This window comes from Rhinatrema bivittatum, chromosome 4 (assembly GCF_901001135.1).
Source record: "Rhinatrema bivittatum chromosome 4, aRhiBiv1.1, whole genome shotgun sequence".
Lineage (NCBI taxonomy): Eukaryota > Metazoa > Chordata > Amphibia > Gymnophiona > Rhinatrematidae > Rhinatrema > Rhinatrema bivittatum.
In genome coordinates, this window is record NC_042618.1 from 334,000,082 (window position 1) to 334,022,574 (window position 22,493).

Sequence of the window (22,493 nt, forward strand, 5' to 3'; positions counted from 1 at the left end):
AGGAGTAGCAATATGTTATGAATCAACTCTCCAAGGAAGAGGAGTTGGCAATAGGTATATAAGATTGCTATCTCAGTAGCAAAGTACAGCATGCCCCCCGCTACGGAGTAGCAATCTGTAAATATATATATAAGCTGCTGGCAAGTCTCAGAGAAAGAGGAGTAGCTGTCTATATAATACTTCCGTGAGTGGAGTTAGTGGTTGGCTCCCACAAGGTGACAATAGTGAAAGGAATGACCACTTGGAGGAAATGTTAAATCCTTGGGCCGATGGCAGATGACAGTGCCCCCAGGAGGAGATCCTGAGAGAAACCACCGACTAGGCTAGAATAGGAGATAAACAATAGTTCTTTATTAGACTGGAAGCTGGACCACCAGGGGTGGCAGTAGTGAGTCGTGTCCGGCAAGGCTGAAGTCCTTCTGATACTGGAATATAATCTCTGGGTCGCTGAGCTGTAGAGAGAGACTAGAACTAGTGAGTAGACAGGGTATACTGGATACAAGATGGTACACTCACAATAGTAGATGTCTGCAATGGTCTCTATGCCACAGAGAGTCTTCACTACATTCAGGAACAGGAGCCGTAGGCGAGCACTGGTTCCCACAACAGTCTGTAATAAGAACTCACAACTGCTGTATAAGATTCGAGGAACATGGGTCCTCGTGGAGAGAGTACGGTTCCTATCTGTAATCTTGCCAATGTAACTCTTGATCTCTGTACCTGCGATAACGTCTTGGATGGAAGGGAGTCTTCAGAGCAAATGGGAATGTAGGCTCTCGTGGAGCGAGTACAGATTGCTATGTAATAGAACTCAGTGTTCACATCCGTGATCGCTTCCAGGAAACGAGGAGTCTTCCGAGTGTATTGGCAATCTGAAATCAAGAAGAGAAAGCGGAGCCCCCGTGGAGCGGGTACTCCTGGTAAGTTTGAAAAGGACGAGCAGTGGGGACAGGTTCCCCGGCTGACTGATCATTGGTGCAAGTATCGTGGACTGCCGAAGCAAGTCCCATTGGAGTTCCTTGCTAACACATTAGAGGTTAGAAAACAAAGACCTTTTAAAGTGCAAATGGATGATGTCACTATGGGGGGATGCCCCCGAGGTTCACGCCCTTGCTGGTACAAAGTCTGGTTCGCACACGCGCCCTTGTGTCATTGGGAACATGGCGGATCCGTAGCGTCAGGCCAGCCTGGGGGAACCGGGACCAAGAGGCGAAGAGAAGCCGTGGCTGCACTGTCCGTCAGAGCCGAAAGGGAGTCGCATCCCAGGTAGAGAGGGTGGAGCGAGAAGAGGCACGAACGCAACAGTAAGACAAAGATGAGACTGGACGATAATTCGCAAAAACGGAAGAGTCAGCATTATGTTTCTTTAAAATTGGGCAAACAATAGTGCACTTAAGTGAGTCTGGAACATAGCCGTCCAATAGAGATGCGTTAATTTTGTAATGAAGTCAACAGTGCCATATTTGATAGACGTTAGTAAAATTGCTGAGCATGGATTCAACAGACCAGATGAAGTGTTCATTGTAGAAATGGAGTCGAGGATGACTTCCTCTGTGACTCTCTCAAACTCTGACCAAGGAGGATTATCTGGACAAAAGTTATCGTCTGTTATTGTTAAAGGGGCTATTATAGAGTTTGATAGTGTTAATTTTCTCAATGAAAAAGTTTGCAAATTGATCTGCTAAATTTGCAATCAGAGGGAATGATGCAGAATTTGAGGATGGTTTTATTACTTGATTTATCGAGTGATAAAGTTGTTAAACTTACTGATAAAACAAAAAATTAACAGTTAAAAAAAAGTTACTGACCAGGGAATTTGTAATAATGAACATTAAACCTTTACTTGGAGGGAGGACTGGAGGAGGAGTACATTTAGATATAACACTGTGTATCCATTTGTTCTACATTTTCCTGTGAGATTTTGAAATATTTCTTTATTGGGTTGGGTCTATTTAGTGCTGTATATTATATGTATTTTATTTATGGTGTTTGTAAAGAATTGTATTTGTGGTTTGTTTTGATATGGTTTTTGATTTGCTGTATTGATGAAGTTTTGCTATATAAGTTAAAATGGATTGATTTTGTATTTTCATAAACGTTTTCGTAATTTTTGATTATATACACTTATCTTTTGTACTTGTATATATAAATTACTCCCGAAAAGCTAAATTAAATTTTCAAAAAATGCTCAGCATGAGCATTAGAGAGAAAACCAAGTGAAAAATGGGTGTTAATAAACTGATGTCAAGATAGGTTAATTCTGCAAACAATATGAATAAGTTTGCATGTTTAAGGATCTACTGGATTCCTTACTATGCAACATGTCTCTTGTAGAAAGGACAAATTGTCAGCAAGTGTAAGATGTTTGGTATGACCTATTTACTAAAACATCTCCATGGGAGGTGCCATAATGATCATTCCATCGGTCAACTTGAGTTTGGAGTTGAATGTCAGAGGAATAAGTCCTCTTCCTCCTCCCTGCACAGGTTTGTAAAAGGGATGCCCACTAGGTAAGATCTGTGGTTTGCACTTGAAAAAAGCAATTGGTCCAGAAGGTAGGGGCTAGAGAGTAGTTTCTTCCTGTTTTTCCCCATATCACCACTCAAAGGAGAAATGACTGCAGCCTTCCATCCCCTAATTTGTGGTTCATGTCCTAAACTCTAGGACTAGTCAAGGAGCATAGGTTTTCCATCTCTGCATTTATCCTTGGCATTAGGATTTATTATCTCTTGTAGGATAGTGTTGTGTTTTGGGATCAGATGTGTGTGAGAGTCTTAGTCATTACAGAGACTGGGACCCTGAGTTGCACCCTGAGTTACTTACGGGCCGATACAGTAAAATCGCGGGAGAGCGGGTGAGCACCCGCTCTCCTGTGCGTGCGATTCAGTATTTTAATTTATTTTAATTAGGGCCGGCGGTAAAAAGAGGCGCTAGGGACACTAGCACGTCCCTAGTGCCTCTTTTTTGAAGGAAGCGGCAGCTGTCAGCAGGTTTGACAGCTGATGCTCAATTTTGCTGGCGTCTGTTCTCGAGCCTGCTGACAGCCACGGGTTCAGAAAACGGACGCCGGCAAAATTGAGCGTCCGGTTTTCGACCCGCCAGCCACGGGCCCATTTTAAATTTTTCATTTTTTACTTTTTTAAACTTTCGGGACCTCAGACTTAATATCGCCATGATATTAAGTCAGAGGGTGCACAGAAAAGCAGTTTTTACTGCTTTTCTGTGCACTTTCCTGGTGCCGGCAAAAACTAGCGCCTACCTTTGGGTAGGCGCTAATTTCTGAAAGCAAAATGTGCGGCTTGGCTGCACATTTTGCTTTCTGAATCGCGCAGGAATACCTAATAGGGCCATCAACATGCATTTGCATGTTGCGGGTGCTATTAGGTTCAGGGGGGGGGGGGTGTTGGACGCGCGTTTTGGGCGCGCTAGCTTTACCCCTTACTGAATAAGGGGTAAAGCTAGTGCGTCCAAATGTCGGCCAGTGCGCTCCGGAGCGCACTGTACTGTATCGGCCTGTTAAAGAGCAAGACCAGGTAGTGTTGCAGAGAAGTATGTGGCAATCTGGTAAGAACCAAAAGCAGGGGGGGGGGGGGGAAGAAGGTGCCTATCCGGTATAGCAAAGAGATATAATGAGGTCAGAACACTATCTCAAGTACAAGCAGTATTCCAGATAGTAATTTCCATGTATTTGTTCAACTGCCTTCCTTATTGTACATCAAAGTGGAACCCTTAGGGCCATTCAGTAGACTAAACCAAAGGAACCTGAAGGAATTGTGCACATAATGGTACAGACTAAAAGTGTGGATTCATCTACTAAAAAAAAAAAAAAAAAAAAAAAGTCATGACAAATCATTTCTGTGACAGGGACACAAAATATTTGCCTTTGGGGGATTTCCAAGGGATGTCGCTTAAATTCTACTTGTTGGGTCAGTAATGATGCATCATTATTGCAGAGGTTATTAAAGGGATTTTGTATATTTAAGAGAATGTTTTGACTAAGAACTTCTAGTGGGCATGTACTGGTATAAGGGGATGCTTAGAACAGGAGCGTGTGTCACGTGGGAGCAGTTGTAGAAGATGGAATGAAGGCAGAGTAGGAAATCTTTCCTTCCCTGTAGCCAGTGGCCTGAGTTCAGCAAGACCATGGCTCCAGGATTTCAAAAGAAACTCCTACGCAGTGCCACTGTGTGACTTAGGATGACTCAGGTACAACAAAGTTGGTTGGAACTCTTTTTTAACTAGAGAAAATGTATAAGTAGACCTATACAAAGACTTGCACTGGCTCCCGATCCCCTCTCGCATCCTCTATAAAACCCTCACCATGATCCACAAAGCCATATACAGTCACAACTCTAACTGGCTTGATGAGCCATTCCGACCCATATGCTCCAACCGCCCCACCAGAACCTCCAATAACAGGACCCTTCATGTGCCCTCCCTAAAAAAAGCACACCTCACCTCCACGAGGGAACGAGCCATGTCCACTGCTGGACCTACACACTGGAACTCTTTACCTACTAACCTCTGGCTCAAGACATGCACCTCTAAATTCAGAGCTAACTTAAAGACGTGGCTCTTCAAACAAGCTTACCCTCAAATGCCCCCTATCCCCCTTTCTCTTTTCTCCTCTTCCTTTCCTGCTATGCCAGCATTTAGCTGAATTCATGTATATAGTTCTGTCACAATTGTTATACAATTAGTTGATGTTTACTGGTTATCTTTTGCATTTCAAGTAGCCCAACGCATTTGTACCCTTACATTTCTTTGCTATTTCTCTGTTCTTATGTAATCCCTCCCCTGATACCTGTGCATTGTAATTTCCACCCTGCTATTCTGCTGTAAACCGAGAAGATGTCGCCACTAATATCAGTATAGTCTATAAATAAAATAAATATAAGTAATGAGAGTACTGAAGACTATTTTCAAAAGGAAATAGGGACTAATTTTTCTGGTTTTTTTTGCTAGAGGGAAGAAAGAAGAAACAGTGGTGCTATTTGTTAAGAGAGATCATTAGAAGGGGAGTGTTTTGTTGTTGCTAAATCAATGAACTTTAAGATTGGTTTCTCTTACTGCTGGAAACCCTCGAGTGAGTCCCTGCTTTATCCCAAGATGTGGGTTTGTGATAGGCATCAGCGTCAGAAGAGTGGGGCTGGACTTAAAAAAAAGGGTGAGAGAGGGGAAAGTAATATTTTTGTTTACCTCCCTATTCAGCTTGAGAAAAACTCTTGCCTCTAGGCCAACCACAGTTTTGTTTTCTAACCCCACATAGACTGCTACTTAGCTCAAACAGGCATTAGACCCTCAATTTTGTGTGCCACAACAGGGGGTTAAATTTCAACTTCTTCAAAAGAAATGCAAGTTATTTTGTTGGAATGCCAATCCCTGGAGTGGAGTGAGCCTCACTGGAATTCAAGTGTGACCGACTGTTTTATCCTTAAAGTCCTTGAAGCTTTCGTACAGACTCCAGGGCAACGAGGACATGGGACAAGGGCTACATGTTTTCTGGACTGAAGAATGAAGCAGCAGGTTGTACACAATAACGTGACAAAGCCAATAATCCACATCATTTTTGATTTCCCCTTCAAACAACTTGTTCTCATTAGAAACCTCAAACAAGTCTGGGCTTTTTTTTGTGTGTGTATGTATTCTCCATTTTGTTCTAGATCAAAATTGTTTTCTTCACTGGGATAAGGATTATAGTATGTTTCTATGATGCAGAACCTATCATAATTTCCTGTTTATGAACATTTGATATTCTGCCTTTTCCCCAAAGTTGGTCTCAAGGTGGATTACAGAGAGGAACAGGTTTTTTCCCAGTAAGAGAAACACTAGTTTGGTCTTAACACCTTTTCAGTATACTTTGAATACAGAAGTTTTGATTAAAGAAGTTAATGGTTGAAGAGTTCTCTCTGGGATTTTTGTCCATTCACAAATAGAGTTTCTGGTCACCCTCTTTCGCTATTCTGCATTCATATGGCAGTTGGCCAGATGTACTCAGCATTTCCTCATAGAAACAAAAAGGGACAAACCCTTTATCACATGGCAACACTTAATATACAAATGCAATCATTTTTTTCTGTACATTTTATTCTTTATGGCCTTTAAAATTTTAAACATACTGTCTCTTGTTTAACATGCATTTACCAACTGCAACAGTCCCAGCAAGGTATGCAGAAGTGTTTGCGCTCACATAAAAGCTCCATGTCATTTTGGGGCCTTTTTTAAAATTGTAAAAACAAACTCCAAGTGCCTAATTTTAAAGGCCATTAAAAACCCCAGAGATTGCCTATTCCACCAGTCATGCTTTGGATTTAATTGGTAATCCATGTGCAAGTGAGAATTTTGTTCAACTTTTACAGCTGAAAAGCAAAATGGAAAGCAGAATGATCGGATAAAAAATGTTTAGAAAAGCTATACAATCTGGACAACTCATACACCGCTTCTTTGAAAATGATGCATCACCTTTCAGCAAACTCATGTATTCCACTCACTTCCACTCATGCAGCTAATTATAAGTGTCATGAACATATCCTGGTTTATATCCTTTCAAAACTACACCACCACTAGATCTTCTTCCAAATTAAGGGAGGAGGGGAGGCCACACGATTTGCACTCATTTAAAAAGGACCATACTTTTAATACATACTCATGTAAATGGCACCTCACTGCCCTCCTCATGCCCACAATTCAGATCTTCTGAAGACAATTTTTAGCTGTAAAGTAATCAGCATTTAAACAGATAATTGATCCTTGTTTCACTGGGTTTCTGCAGCCATCTTAAAAACAGCACTGAGTTTGGCAGAGTGCCTTCTGCTTGTATTGTGTGAAAAAAAAAAAATAAATGAACAAAAAAAAAAAAGGGAAAGAAAGCAAGTAGAAATAGTTGTAACATGAGAATGAACATCTTTAGTGCGCTGTAAGGATCAACCACAAAAACAGGAAACGTCAAGACACACAGAAATATCTTACCATGACATGAACATGCAAATTCTACAAAGTAAAGTGGCACCGCTAAGTCAATATTTATTCTGCAGTTCAACTTGGACTCAGATCTCAACATCAGGAGAACACGTCAAACATGATTTAGATTAAAAATGTTTCAGGATTTTTACTCACTTGGAAAGTCATCTTTAGCAAAGTCAATAATGTAGACTCAAAGAAAATGTCATCCCCTGTGGTAGACTACAGTAACCTAACCGAATACACAAAACTGAAATGCTCTAACTTGGAAAACTTTGGTCATCACTGTTGACAAATTTCTGTCCCTCCAGCCCCCCTCTCTTACCTCCCATGCTCTCTCACACCCTCCCCTCCCTCTCCCCTCATATAGGCTCCCTCTTTGAAACCCACATTCAAGCAACCCCCACTCCCCCCTTATACCAACCAAGCTGTCTCACCCTTCCCCACACCCCCTCTCTGAAACTCACATTCAAGCATCCCCCCACTCCCCCTCTTACCAACCAAGCTGTCTCACCCTCCCCCACACCCTCTCCTCTCACATACACACTCACTGGCATCCCCTTCCCCTCATATAGGCTCCCTCTCTGAAACCCAAACTCAAGCATCCCCCACGCCCCCTTCTTACCAACCAAGCTGTCTCACCCTCCCCCCACACCCTCTCCTCTCACATACACACTCACTGGCATCCCCTTCCCCTCATATAGGCTCCCTCTCTGAAACCCACTCTTACCTCCCATGCTCTCCCTCACACTCTCCTGCTCTCCCTCCCCACCCCCCTCTTACCAACCATGCTGTTACCCTCCCTGCTCTCACACACATTCTCTCTCACCAGCATCCTCCCCCCCCCCCATATGTTCTCACACCCTCCCTGACACATTCTCTCTCACCGGCATGCCCTGGGACATGCTCCGTTCATGGCGAAGATGAAGTCCTGGCGCGCCGTTTGCAGTGAAAAGGGAAGGCCCCCGTGTGCCGCGGGATGCGCTCCGTTCGTGGCATGCCGGGTCCTCCTCTATTTTCTGTACAGAATTTGGCAATTCTGCATGGGGGGGGGAATTCTGCACTCCGCAGTAGCGCAGAATTCCCCCAGGAGTAGGCGGCCGTGCCTCTCCTTTGGGTCGATGCTGCATGCACTAGCATGGTCTCTTCTTGCTATGGGCATGGCCGCTGCACACCACTTCCTCTTCTTGGCCACGGGAGGTGGGAAGAGACTACCCTGCTCGTACTGCTGACTCCAGCTCTCCTGCAGTGTTCCCCCAGGCTATCAGCATTTTAAGCCTGGGCGGAGGTAGAGCTCCATTTCGCTGGGGCGGGGGGGGGGGGGGGGGGGAGAACAGCTGGTTCAGCAAAGGATCGGGAAGTGTGGTGCGACACAGCAGTTGCGAACCATTGATCTAGAGTTTGGAAGTTCTCTCTTTTGACATTGAAGCATCCTTATAATAATTACAGTTTTCTTGTGAATTATTATAATTTTAGGCGACCTGGGGTTATCTGTTTGTCCAGAGCAAGTGACACCATCTTTTGCCAAGCATCCTCCACAGACCTATCTCTAACTCATATTGCTTTATTCAGTACTAAAGTCACACCCTCTCCAGGTCAGTGAATTATGAAACATTTTGCAGAGATGTACACAAGGAGCTGGTGCATTAAAGAGGTCTGCATTTTTGCATCTACAAAATGGCGATCTCTAATTAGCAATACAGGAAAAGGAAAGGCAAGTTTTGGTTGCATTTTAGGCACTGCTAGGAGGTACACAGTACAGGTATTCAGACATGAAGGAACTGATGAGTTCAGTCTTGAAAGAAGGATTCCACTGGAAAAACAATGAAATTTCACTAAACAATGAAACATTAGCATGTACAAGGAGGTACTACGTGAGCGAAGTCTTCAATAATTTTGAAAAATAAGCTCAGGGAATCAAGCTAAAAGCTCAGAAGACACTACTCATGATTTGCCATGAAGTTTCAACCTCAGAGGTTAAAATTACTGTATTAGTCTAATTGGGTCATGTTTGTATGTCATGTGTTATGTCAATCCTCAAGTCCTAGAAGCCATGACATTACACAACGACTTTTGAGTAAGGACCAAGGCCTTTGAAAATCCTACTGCAAACAAAACAGGCAGCAGAATGCATTTCCATAGCAAATCTCATAAGGATTTAAAAGGTCAACTAAAAAATGCAAAACAGACATGACACGCAATCCATTTGAAAACCACTTTTTCTGGTTTCCGCTTGAATTTACTTAGCCTGAGTAACATGACACACAGAAGGCTGGATAAGCTGATCTGCTGTTGCTATAATGTAGTTCTTCTGCACCGAGATCAAATTTAGAGGGAGGAAAAATAAATAAACCAAACACAGGCATCCCTCCTCCAGCATAGATTGTCTTGAAATATCTGACTCATTCAGATAAATACAAGTGCATTTAATTAGCTATTGAATTTCCTACTCCAGGAGTAGGAAGGATACAGTTATGGAAACAAATAGCTTATTTTATACTTCAAAAAAGGTTCTTCAACATAAAACTGCTCCAAGTCTGACAATGTGTGTCAAATACCGGCTTACTACTTGTTCAGTTCTGCCCAGATGTGAGTGAGATGTGTTCTTCTGCCTTACCAACCCCAATCAACCTCCCAGGCTAAATACAGCCAGTTCTCATTTTTCTCTCTCATTTTCCCCAAAATAGTGTAAACACAGAGTTTGAGTATCCATCAAGTTTAAATATATTTGCCAATACAATTCTCAAGATTTTCAAGTTCATAGGCAAGCTTCTCCCCTCTGCCTTAAAGAATGCAAATTTCTCATGGCTAAATAATAAGACTTGGAAGAGAAGTTGAGGGATACTGCAGAGAAAGAGCACTGCAGCTGAAACATTAGTAGCAAGGACCTGGAAAATAAAAATACTCTATAACAAACTCAAGACCATCACTGGAAGAAAAAAAAAAAAAAAAAGAAAAAATGCTTTCCTCTGTCCCAAAAGTTAAATTTTTTAAATGAAAAGAAATACAAATAAGAAGGCATGCCACAAAAGCTTTTCCACAAATCCAAGGAAAAGGTGTTTTGTTTTTTTTTGGCAGAAACTATGAGGTCCACACTGAGCTACCATGCAAGCTCTGCTAGTTAGCCAGTCATATACCCCCGGCTACCTAGTGCTGTATATTCAGCAGTGCAGCCAGGCTGCTGAATATACCTGCCTATCTGAAAGTTAGCTGATTAAGTTTAACCATGAGCTAGCAGCAAAAATGAGCAAAATCTCACATTCTCTGCCTTGGCAATACAAAACTTGTCTGGAAAATGGTGGTTCGCACAAATCATGAGGATTTAAAAAGGACCTTGCAGCCTCTGCAAAGTTCCCTCTAACCCCTTTTCTAAGGCTCAAACAACTTGGATGGCCTTCGTGGCTCCCCACTCACCCCGACCCTCATAGAGTAAACCTAGAATTCATAACTGTTAAGCTCAGGGCTGATACAAAAGGTATTAGGCACCCTAAGTGAAACACAGCTTGCCCCCCTCCCCACACACTATTTAAATAAACAATTAAGCATTTATGATAATAGATTTCACATGAACATTTAAAGTATAGTTACTTACAACATGATTATTTACCTGCAGTGCTGTAAAACCCTAAGTGTAAAAAAAATACTCTTGGGATTGATATTAGATCTATTGTAATGTGTGTTGGGTATCGGTTTGGTTCTCAAAAAGACAACTAAAATAAATAATTTTAATATAGTAAATCTCCCATATCAAAACTGCAATAACTGCCAGCACTCAAACAGTAGCAACCTCACTTATGAAAAGGCAACACTGCAAATATTACACCAGGCCCTAAAAACTCCAAGCTGCTATAGATCCCTACACAGAACATGTCAACTCAGTCATACATACAAGATACAGACCCTCATCAAATGCAAAATAGTACTACTTTATGGTCATTTTAACATGCAGACAAAAACAAATTTAAACTACAACAAGCCAGACTATGTTCAACAATGAAAAACAGAAGCAATACAATTCCTTATAAACATCAAACAATGACATCAGGAAATATATAAAATCAATAGAAGTAAAACCATAGTAATAAAAAGAATATTTCAAAACAGTTAACAAAAAGAACATACAATAATTTCCAAAGTCCAATAAAATATTTCAAAACAAACACCACTCAATTAGAACTTTAAAAAAAGCCCCACTGCTGTCCATACCTGGGATCTTTTAATTTCCAGATGCCCAGAGATTGTCGTGAATTAGCAGGGGAGAGGAGAAGGGTTGTTGCTCACAATCTCTCTCTCATACATACACATGCTCGCACACTATGTTCTCACAGACACAAACATGCTCTCACATGCACACACAGACTGGCTTTAACACAAATGCTCTCATGTGTCTCAGAAACGTGCATACAGAGGGTCTCAGACAAGACAGACATGATCTATCACACACAGGCTCAAACATGCACACAAATATAGACAGGCTCTAACACACAGACATGCTTTCACAGACACAGAAATGTTCTCAGATACACACACACACACACAGGCTCTCTCACTTTCTCCCCCCTCCCCATGAGAAACACAATGGCAGCCTCCTTCAGCCCCATGGCAGACGGGATTTATCTTTCTTGAGGCCACAGGGGCTGATGCTGGTCTGCTTCCTGTGCTTGTAGAGGGGGCACTGTTACTGCTCCTCGGGCTGGGGCTAATGCTGCTGCTTCCTACGACAGCCTCTGATACGTGTAAGTTTTCTTCTGCTTCAGGCGATGATGGCATGGCCTCCTCTTCCCGCCCACACAGAACCACCACTTCCTCTTCCGGCCAACGCAGGTAGAAAGAAACCATTCTGTTGCTGCCCCCAGACTGGTGGCAATCTAGGCAGCTGCCTAGTCCTTCCACCAGCTCTGGTTAAGCTCCATCCCCTTGCCCCCTAAAATCAGACCACAACACCTACCCTCACCTCCTACACTCCCATGCTCTCAAACGTTTTCTCCAATGATAATTAGTCCATGGGTATTTTTTGTTCCTAAAGAATGTTGGATTACCAAGCATGAACCATAATTAGTTTTTTATATTAATATAGATTCACAAATAGAATAGAACATTTTGACATTTAGCACTCACAAGATCACAACAAATATGCATGAGATAGATTTGCATGCACTGCCTCCATTGTATGTAATCTCTCGTGCATATTCATTGTAGATATTCTGAAAACTTGGCATCTTTGTGGCTCCGATGGACTAAAGTTCGCCAACATTGGTCTAAATCAGTTTCTTAAAAATAAAATTATTCATTTGATTGGATAATATGAAATACATGCTGACATTCAACATGATTTAACAATGTTCATTACAAAAATATATTTTAATGTATGAAATGCACAAACAATATAATATATAAGATAAGACAGCAAGTTTGCTTACTGTAAAAGATGTTCTCCCATAGACAGTATGATGAATTAGACATGACACGTGGTGATGTCATCCAACAGTGTTGGATCAACCTGCTCTCAGCTTGTACAGCTTTTGCTCTACTGAGTATGTGTGGGAGTTCACACATGGGCGCTGCCTTGTGAGCACCATCAGTTGATTTTTACTACTAAGCTTTAACCAGATAGTTGACTCTCCAGGGAGAAGGGCAGATATAATGCATGGCCAATTCACCCTACTGTCTACAGATAGCACAGTTTACAGTATACAAACTTGCTTTCTCAGACAACAAGCAGGGTTGAATTAGCCAAGACACATGGGGATTCCCAAGCTGAGGGCTGCAGCAGATCACTTATTGAAAATGCAACCTGGACCCCACCATGGAGAGTAGACTACTGGGTGAACAGGCTACATAAAACTGCTCGTCTAAATTTACGATTGCTTCTTGATAGATATCCAGACAGTAGTGGGATGTGAAGGTATGCACAGACAACCAAGTTGCAGCTTTGCAGATGTCCTCAATAGTAACAACTCACAGATGAGCCACTGATTTGCCATGGCTCTCATGGCAAATCAGCCCTAAAGGGAGTCTAATCTGGAGTGCATAACGATGTGCAATACAGTCCACTAGCCAAGTGGAGAAAATGTGCTTGGCAACTGCTATACCCAGATTGTAAGAGAAATCATTGCGAAGCGTGATAAGCAAAGGCTCTCATAAGTCCAAGGAATGAAGGTTTATCTCGCCTTCATGTGCATGTGAGTTTGGAAAGAATGTGGGTAACATGATGGCTTGATTTATATGAAAAACTACCACCACTTTTTGTATAAACTTTGGCTAAAGTGCAGAGCACCACACTATTGAGGAAGAATTGCATATAAGGAGAGTAATGAACTAATGCCTGAAGCTCACAGACTCTTCTGGCTGATGAAATCATGACAAGGAGTAACACTTTCCATGTGAGAAACTACAAAGAAGCAGACTCCACTGGCTCAAAGGGTGGCTTCACAAGCTGTGCCAGAATAATATTAAGGTCCCATGAAACAGGTGGTTTGGCCACCATAGGCCTTTCATAAACTTTAACACTAAAAGGATGAGTGGATATCTGTTTACCCTCTACCGGAACATGATAAGCCACTATGGCTCAGAGATGCACCTTGACTGAGGAGGTACTGAGTCCTGATGAGGAAGACAAGAACTGAAGCAGTTCCCATAGTCTACATGTGAATGGGAACTGGGAGCTCCACTGACACCAAGATGAAAACAGTTTCCATTTAAAGCTGTAAACCCTTCTAGTGGAGGGCTTCCTGGTGGATGCTATTAAGTCCTCAACTTTCTTGGTTAAGGAAAGGGATGCGATCAGTCTCAGAGGGGTCAGGAGGCCGATGGACAGTTTTTACTAGATATGAGAACTGCACTTGTCTGGGCCATGCTGGTGCAATGAGTATTAGGTGGTCCGGTCCTTGAGCACTTTTTTCAGTGTCCTGGCTTTTAGTGGGATTGGTGGAAAAGTGAACATGAGATCTGCACAGTAGACAAGCATCAGGCATGGGCCAGAATTTCCTTCGAAGAACGGAACAAAATCTTTCTACTTTTATGTTTCACTCCAAGATGAAGAGGTTGATTAAAAGGGTGACCCCGAAGGTTGATATAGGGACCATTCATGCGGACAAAAATATCCTGCTGAAGCAATCTGCAAGATGTTGGAAATCCTTGGAAGACAGGTCACTTGCAGAACAGCTCGATGGTTACACATCCATTCCTATATCCTTAGCACCTCTTGGTAGGAATTCCATGATGGACTCCTTGCTTGTTGACATAAAACATGGTTACTAGGTTGTTGGTTTGGATAAGGATTCTTTTTCCTTTGATAAGATGAGAAAGCATTCAAAGCATGCCCGATTACATGAAGCTCCAACAGACCAATTTTAAACTGTCATTCTACTGAAAACCAAGCTCCGTGGATTCGGAAGGGAGCCCCATATGCACTTCCTATCCCCGTTGATGGACATATCTGTTGCTAATGTGACCTGATAAGGAAGTAGACAAAGGTGGGCTATCTCCTGTAAAATGCATGGCTTTAACCACCAGTGGAACTCTCTTTTCATTCCCTGTGAGACATTTACCAGGGATGAGTTAACTGGTTCCACTGGGCGGCAAGTTAGAGACCACATGAACCACCATTCACCATGTGGCCCAGCATAACTAGCAATTCCCTGATCTGCTGCACCAGCCAATGAGCTAGGGCCCCAAGGACTTTCACGCAATTTACTGGAAGAAATGCTTTTTTCTGTAGAGAGTCTATCCATGCCCAAATGAATTTGATTTTCAGATACAAAATCAAGATTGAGTTTTTGAAAATTTACTAGGAACCCTATTGACTGATGTTGACTTCTGCAGGGAATTTAACACTCCATTCTGGGATGCTGCCATAATCTGCCAGTCGTCTAGACAAGTAGAGACAAAGATGCCCCGATGACAAAGATATGCTGCTACTACAGCTAGGCATTTGGTAAAGACTCTTGGTGCTTCAAGGAGCACCTGGTTCTGGTAGTGAGAGCATTCTCTATCACAATCACAAAATAGAACAGCATAAAATAAAATTCAAACCCAACATGTACAGCCCATCTCTGGGTTCCCTACGAGGTTTTCTCCATCTGCAGATCTTTAAAACATTAAAAGTTGTTACCAACCAAGTTTAAGTTTCTTCTGTAATTTTAACTCCTCCTCCTCCAAAGGGAGCATATTCCATCACACTGATATAGTTGCAGAAAAAGATATTTTGTATGCGTATGTGATAAAACACCCTAGTTGATAAGTGAAGTGTTTACTATTAGAGCTTAAATTCCTCCCAGAGTGAAGCCAATACACTATCTCATGGAGGAGGGCCAATACCTCTCAACATTTTAAAAGCAAACATTTAAACTTGCAACATGCCACAACTGGAAGCCAGTGTAGCTTTAAGGGCAAAGGCATTACGGATGTCTGCATAGAACTCCCTGTGAAAATGAGTGTCACTATATTCTGAATATGTTGCAATTTCTGCATCAACCTCCCAAGTAATCAGCATTACAATAGTCTTATCAGGGTAAGCACAATGAATGTGTCACTATCTTCAATGCCTTATACTCCAAAAACGGGTTCAATTGCCTAAAGCATTAAGTAGATATTTATGTTTTGATAAATGCTGGAGTCCATCATCTTTCCTGGTACACTATTTCAGGCCTAGTCTTTCTTTTTGGTTCTTACAAGTATCACTTAATCTAACACACAGGCCCCATCTCCCATGTTTCACCACCAAGCTTATATTAAATCCATGCAGACACTAAAATTATTGATGCTGTTGTCCAAAACATCCACTCACCCCATGTTCATTAACACAGTTATATAACCACTGTTGAGGCTCCAGTTCAGGAGAAGCGTAGTGGACACCACCTCCAGAGTGGCACAGAATGGCATGACGACTGGAGCTAGGTTTGGGCAATCCAATGAGGCTGAAGCAAGTGCAGGCAAGGCTGGAACTCAGGGACAGACTGGATAGGACAAGGACAACAAGCAACAATTCAGGAAGGCCCCGAGGGACAAGACAGGGAAAAGCCTACAGAAGCCACAGGCTAGCCAAGGTCTGGGTAGGCCAGAGGATAGAGATGGCCTAGGTAAGACCACAAACAGGGAAGGGCTTGAAGGCCCAAAGGCCACAAGGCAAAGCTAAAAGCTGAAGGCCAGATGGCCACAAGGCAAGATAAGGAAGGGCTGAGGTCAGAAGACCCTAAGGCTACAAGGCAAAACAGGGAACAGGCTGAGAAGGCTATAAGGCAGAAGTGGCTAGAGCAAGGAGCCAATGGGAACTTGATGCTGTAGCAGTGAGGCAAGGGACAGACAAGGTTAAATAGTGCTGGAATATGGGTGTGGTACAGGCAGGAGCTTGACCAGCCAGGAGAATATGCTCGTGGAAGTCCCCTGGTGGTACAGAGGCTGTAAGATCAGCTGAGGCATGAAACCAGGGATGGGCTGAAAAACAGTTCAGAGCAGGGCTCACCAGTGTCGTCCTCTGGTGGAGGGGAGGCTGCACAGCAGCCGGAACCATAACAACCATGACTGCTCGGTACAGGTTATCCCAACCTTCTTGGAAGGCTGTTGCAGCAGTAATGCCGTTCTGCCCATTGGCTTGTGCTCCCCCCTTCCATTTGTCTGAGAAAACATTCTACTCCTCCTCCTTTTCTTCTACCAGTTACCCCTGACTTAACCTGCCCTTATCACTGCTCCATGTCTGTCACGATTCTGGTTACCACTATCTCTGCTAGTAGGCTGTTCCAGGCATTGCCATCCTTTTAAGAAGTATTTTGTTTGCTATGAACATCCAACATATCCCCTCGTCCCTGAATTTCCTTTTCTATGGAAAATTTCACTTTAGATTACCCTATTGAATCCTTTCAGATATGTGAATGTCTATCATATCTTGCTTTTCTCTGGCAAGTACAGTTTGAGCATCTTACATTTCTTTGTAGGATTCATGTTGCAGGCCTTGTATCAAGAGTATCCCCTTTTTTTTGGATCATTTCACAAGTCCTTTTGAAAAAAGTACTCCAGAACTGAACACAATTTAAAATAGGGTCTCATTTGTGACATTTACAAAGGCTATATTACCTTCATCTTAATTATACTTCTACTTATGTAACCAAGCATATTATTACATTTCCCAGTTTTATTACATTGACTGGTTAACCTGAGATAATGTAAGATGATTACTCTTCAATTTCTCTCCTTATAATTTATATGTGGCTAATGGATTTTTGTATCCCAAAATGCATGATTTTACACTTTTTAGCAATGAATGCCATTTTCCAAAATCTTGACCATTTTCCAGTTTTTACAAGTCCCCTTTCATTTTTCCACCTCTTCTAGCACATTTACTCTGTTATAGATTTTTGGATCATCTGCAAACAAGCATGTGTTTCCTCAATTTCCTCACTATAAGATATTGTAGAACTGTTCCTTGCATCAAGCTCTGGGGTACCCACTTTACCTTCAGCAGAGTGGAATCCATTAATAGTCATGTTCTGCACTGTGCCATTCAACTGGCAACTTTCTGGCTTACTTTCATTCTGTCAACTTGCTTCCCCAGTCGTCCATGCAAAACAGAGTCAAAAGCCTCACTGAAGCCAGATAAGCAAGGTCTACTGTATTTCTCTGATCCGCCTCTAAAATACTTAATTTTCAAGGAAAGATTAAGAAAATAACTATTTTCCCCAATTCTTTTAGATCTAATAGAGTCACCAGAGAGGTTAATAACTAAAAGAAATAAAGTCAAACATTTTGAAGCAAATTAATATGTATCACCATCAAGTTGAATAGCACAAAAGCAAAGCCTGGAATCAGTCATCCTGATTGTGCATTGCTAGATTTAAGCCTAAAGCTCAAATTAATATAGCAGAAGGCACGTACCAATGACAAAGCTTTATTAAACAGTTTGAATGGGGGCCACTCTCTTGTCCATTGGGTCCCTGAATTAATCAGATTTCCGCACCACCTCTCTTCCTCACAAAAGGAATCATGTGCAAAGAGCACACCAAGAAGCATGCATTAAAAGCTTAGCACACATTTATCACATATGTTACAAAACAACAAAAAAACAAAAACAGCCAAAGCCTGCAGAGAGCAGATAGCCTTACCTTCAATATTTAAACTATTAATAGTCAAAATGAATTATCACACTACATTACTAGGATTCTTACAAGCTATCTTGGCTCAAATCCAGTTCCTGCGGTATTATGCTACAATCATGTACAGCTACTATAAACATGATTAACAGCAGTTTTAATAGGATTAAGAGGAAATAAAAGGGAGAAGGATATATTTCTGAAATTCCAGAGTGAAAAAAAAAAAAATTTCCCGGCTTCAGTTGGCTTTAAAAAAAACCCCACACAGAACAATGGGAATATTCACTAATTACAAAACCAACATGTACAGGAAGGTAAAGTACTTAAAAAAAAAAACTTACTAGCAAAAAATAGCAGGCGCTATTAAAGTACAAAAATACATTCAAAACATGACTGTAGTGTCACATAATGAACAAAACTTTCACAAACAGCCTGAAATAGGTAACCAAGCTGTAGCATTCATTCGGCTTATGTTTCCTATTACATACTGTGCCCAAAGAAAACCTTTCGCAAGCAAAGAACTTCTGACATCAAAAGCCTGGAAGCAAGACTTCTGTAAATAAGTAGCTGCTACAAATTTCTATTTCATGTGTACACCAAAACAATTGGTTTAAAGAACCTGTGGTAATTATCGCATTTTTAAAAACTTTTATAAACATAAGTTTTTTTTCTCCTTCTATCTTGGCACCATCATACCTGGTAACAAAAGCCCCTCTCTCAATTCACTACAGCCTGGTAACAGACAGAACAAACAGGTGTGAGGTGCTTCTCATAGTGGTTAGAGCAGCAGACTGAGAACCAAGGAAGCCAGGGTTCCAATCCTGCCGATGCTCCTTGTGACCTCGGGCAAGTCACGTCCCCCTCCACTGCCTCAGGTACAAATTTAGGGCCTGGTTTACTAAGCTCTCTCCACAGAATGAGAGAAAAGCTTTAGTAAATAAGGCCCTTAGATTGGGCAGGAAGCTACTTACTGTACCTGACTATAACTCAGCTTGAGCTCAAACTTAGAAAGGTGAGCAAGTAAATGTAAAATATAAATCTGCTACATGCAAAGCTCTAGAAAACAGCCTTATATGTAATTGTTACCATATTTCCATTTTGAAAATGCAAAGCTGTGCAGTCTCTCATCATGACTGCTCAGACATTTTCTTTTGCCTTGCTACTTGTAACATGATGCATGTCATTTTGATTGGATAAAATTACTTTCATAACCTTAAATATTTTTTAAAGGTAAAAAGGTATTAAAATCCGATTTTAAAGCACAGGCAGCAACAGAGTTCATGGAGTTATTGGGATCCAAAGGTGCCTGCAGGCAAACTGCTCTCTGGGCTTCTATCTCAATTGCAAGTGGCCTCTACAGGGCTATAGTGCACGGTGCCTTCATTCATAGCTACCTGGAGTTTTTACCATATTTTTTAAAATGTTAACCCTCCCCCCATTTAGCTCAGCCATCATACAGACAGTCCTCACACCCAGGGTCACAGATTGTGGCTTCCTCAGGGAAGCAGTACAGATGGCTCAAAGTCTAACCACTATGTGTCACCATTGTGTGACAGCAGATACTTCCTCTTCCCGAGGGGCTGGCTGATCCAAGAAGCAGAAGCAGGGTTTATAACTAATCCAGATCTTGTACATGGCAGGGTGCAACGTTCACCACTGAGCTATTAGGCTGGCCCCCTGGAACCTATTTTTGCTTAATAGAGGTAGCCTAAGCACAGCTATGAAAATTGACACGAAGAATTTTTCCAGCCAAGATAAAGAATAAAGCTTGTACATATTAAATTTATGGCACCAGTTTCTGATGTTCAAAAAAGCAGATGTAAATGGGTTATTTTGAATAACAAAGCTACATTTTTCACATTTCCTTAAATTAAAAAAAGAAAATGGGCTCAGGGATTAGTTTGGTGTTTTGCATGTCAAAGTTGCTTAATCCTAAGCAGTCTGCAGGATACCTTACAAAAACCTGAAATAGTTAAATATATTTGTGATTTGCCTTCTGAGTTAATCAAAAAATGTGGTCCTCCAGTTAATTACAAATTTCCATATCATTCAGCCCTCTGCCACAGAGATTCTGTTTAAGGAGGAGATTAAGCTGGGTGTCCATTTGGAAAGGGTTAGAGGGAGGAGATAGAAATTACAGCATACATAACAGGAGAATCAAAGAGCTAGTACTCACAGTCATAATTAGCTCAAATGGGTGTTTGTACACCCTCACGGGTGACTGGTATTTCTGCACCATGATGGTCTAGTGATAATCTTCAAACCTGTAACACAAAAACTGTAGATCAGAAAACAAAAAAAAAAAAAAAGACAGGTCTCAGTCTGACTCAGTGCAAGCTTGTGCCCTTCAATATTTTTAAATATGCCAGTTGTGATAACTTCTCAGCCTTCTACCTAAGACTCAAGTAGAGGATCCGAGCAGTGAGCAGAGGACAGTTTCTTGTTGTTGGTCTTTTTGTAAAGGCTGAATTCCTGTACAATATGGAAGGTTAGCACCTTGCACAAGTAGGTAATAACCATTGCCAAACCAGGAGAATTAATCCTCTAAAAAAAAAAAAGTAATGTGTTTTTGAGTGCCAAAATAAAGTGCTTACCCTCTCTGTGGTACTGAATTTCTTTAACACACAAAACTTTCCTCCTGAGACTGAGCTCGGTTTTCCAAGGGGTTTCTCATATTTTGCATGCAGGCACTGGAGAAATACTGCTAGAAAGTGAGCAAATAGACTATCTGCAACCCATCAATTATGTAACTAATCTTAGTGGTTTCTAAAATTCTCTTCAATTTCACAATACTTTAGGAAGAAATTCTGAAGTTATAGCACCCAATACTGGCAATATTTAGAAACAAACTTTGCAAATTCAGTGCAATACTTTATAGAAAATTCTTTACCAATAACTTGCCATGGCAAGATCAGAACACACAAAGCTAGATAATGGAAAGTCCAAAATGTCCTTGATAATAATTGAAGTCCAAGAGAACTTTTGGGATCCACTTCAGACCTGTATTGACACATTCAGCACCGTCCAACTCCCATCCTTCCAATCCCACCCCTTCACACCCCCCTAAGACAACAGTTCTAAATCCAATCAAATTGCCCCACTACCTCTTAAACCCTGTTACATTGGTGAAACATTACCTTGCATTTGCTATAACACTAAGCCAACAAGATATAAACTTGTGTCAATTGTATCGTTAAATATCCAAAGAAACACATATCTGCAACCTTATTGATGTTACTGTGTATGTTATACTATGTCACAATGTTGAGACATTAATAATAATTACAAAGTAAAGTTAATATTACCTTGTTTATAATGTTACAATATAGAGATAGCACTGTTAAAAATAATGTTTCAATGTAAAGATAATATGACCTGTTGTCATACTATCACACAAGTTCCCATGTACACTGATGTGATACCCATGGCTGAATGTCGGTATAGAAAAGCAAATAAAGAACCAGCCTGTCCAGATTGCTGATTCATCTTTTTTGAACATGTAAATCCCTTCTATTTAGGAGATATGGCACAATTCAAACTGGCTAATGGTGCATATGATATATCTGAGTTGCATAATTAAAGATTCTGGCGCAAAGCACAAAATCTTGTTAAAATTGCAAGTTTTGCTTTGCATGCAAGTTATTTTCCTTCATTTCAGAAATAGACTAATAGCTGAACAGCAATAATTTGCACTACATGCAAGAGATCCAGTTGTAAACCTTTAACCCAATTCCCGCTCCTTGGACTAGCATGTGTTGGATGAATTGCACAGGCAGCAAGCACAGTCATTATAAAAACAGTGACACTTGCTGGCTGGATCCAGCATGCTAATATAATGGGGGAGCTGCAATCTCCAGACAAGTAATGTAATTGAACAGCTGGGAGAGAAGAGATCCTAAATGGGGAACACACACTAATAGCCATGAAGAAAGGCCCCGGGCACCATTCTTCCATACACCCTGGTTTTACCAAAATTGATCAAATAAAATGTCTTGATAAGGCACTTACACTGGTCCATAAAACTAAAAGAAAGACATTACAACCTACAAAGAATTCAGTTTTCTCCTGAACCAAATACAGCTAGTATAAAGCAAGTTCTTACTATAAACTGTGTACTCCGTAGACAGCAGGATGAATTAGCCATGACATGCAGGGTGATGTCAACCGGTGGCACCAAATGGACCCCTCTCCCTAGCTGGCAGAGCTTTTGCTCTACTGAATATGTGCTGAAATTTCCACACAGGCGTTGCTTCGAGACACCTCAGTCGATTTTAGAGCTCATTCTAGCTAGGTGGTCGACTCTCCAGTGAGGTGGGTGGGTATTCTGCATGCCAATTTATAATGCTGTCTACAGAAAAACACCATTTACAGGAAGTAAACTTGCCTTCTCTGTCGACCAGCAGGGCTGAATTAGCCATGACATGTGGGGAGCCCCAAACTGAGAATTGC

The 22,493-nt window shown here is 41.5% G+C and overlaps 1 protein-coding gene across 2 annotated transcripts in view; it reads right to left on the bottom strand.

The window, feature by feature from the left end:
* SEC14L1 (SEC14 like lipid binding 1) overlaps window positions 1–22,493 on the bottom strand; it is a 152,791-nt gene that overhangs the window by 122,006 nt on the left and 8,292 nt on the right. For both annotated transcript variants that reach the window (XM_029600393.1, XM_029600394.1), the window contains exon 3: window positions 20,221–20,308. In XM_029600393.1, coding sequence (XP_029456253.1) covers window positions 20,221–20,283 — 63 coding nt within the window. In that variant the 5' untranslated portion in view covers window positions 20,284–20,308. The remainder of the gene's footprint in view (window positions 1–20,220; window positions 20,309–22,493) is intronic.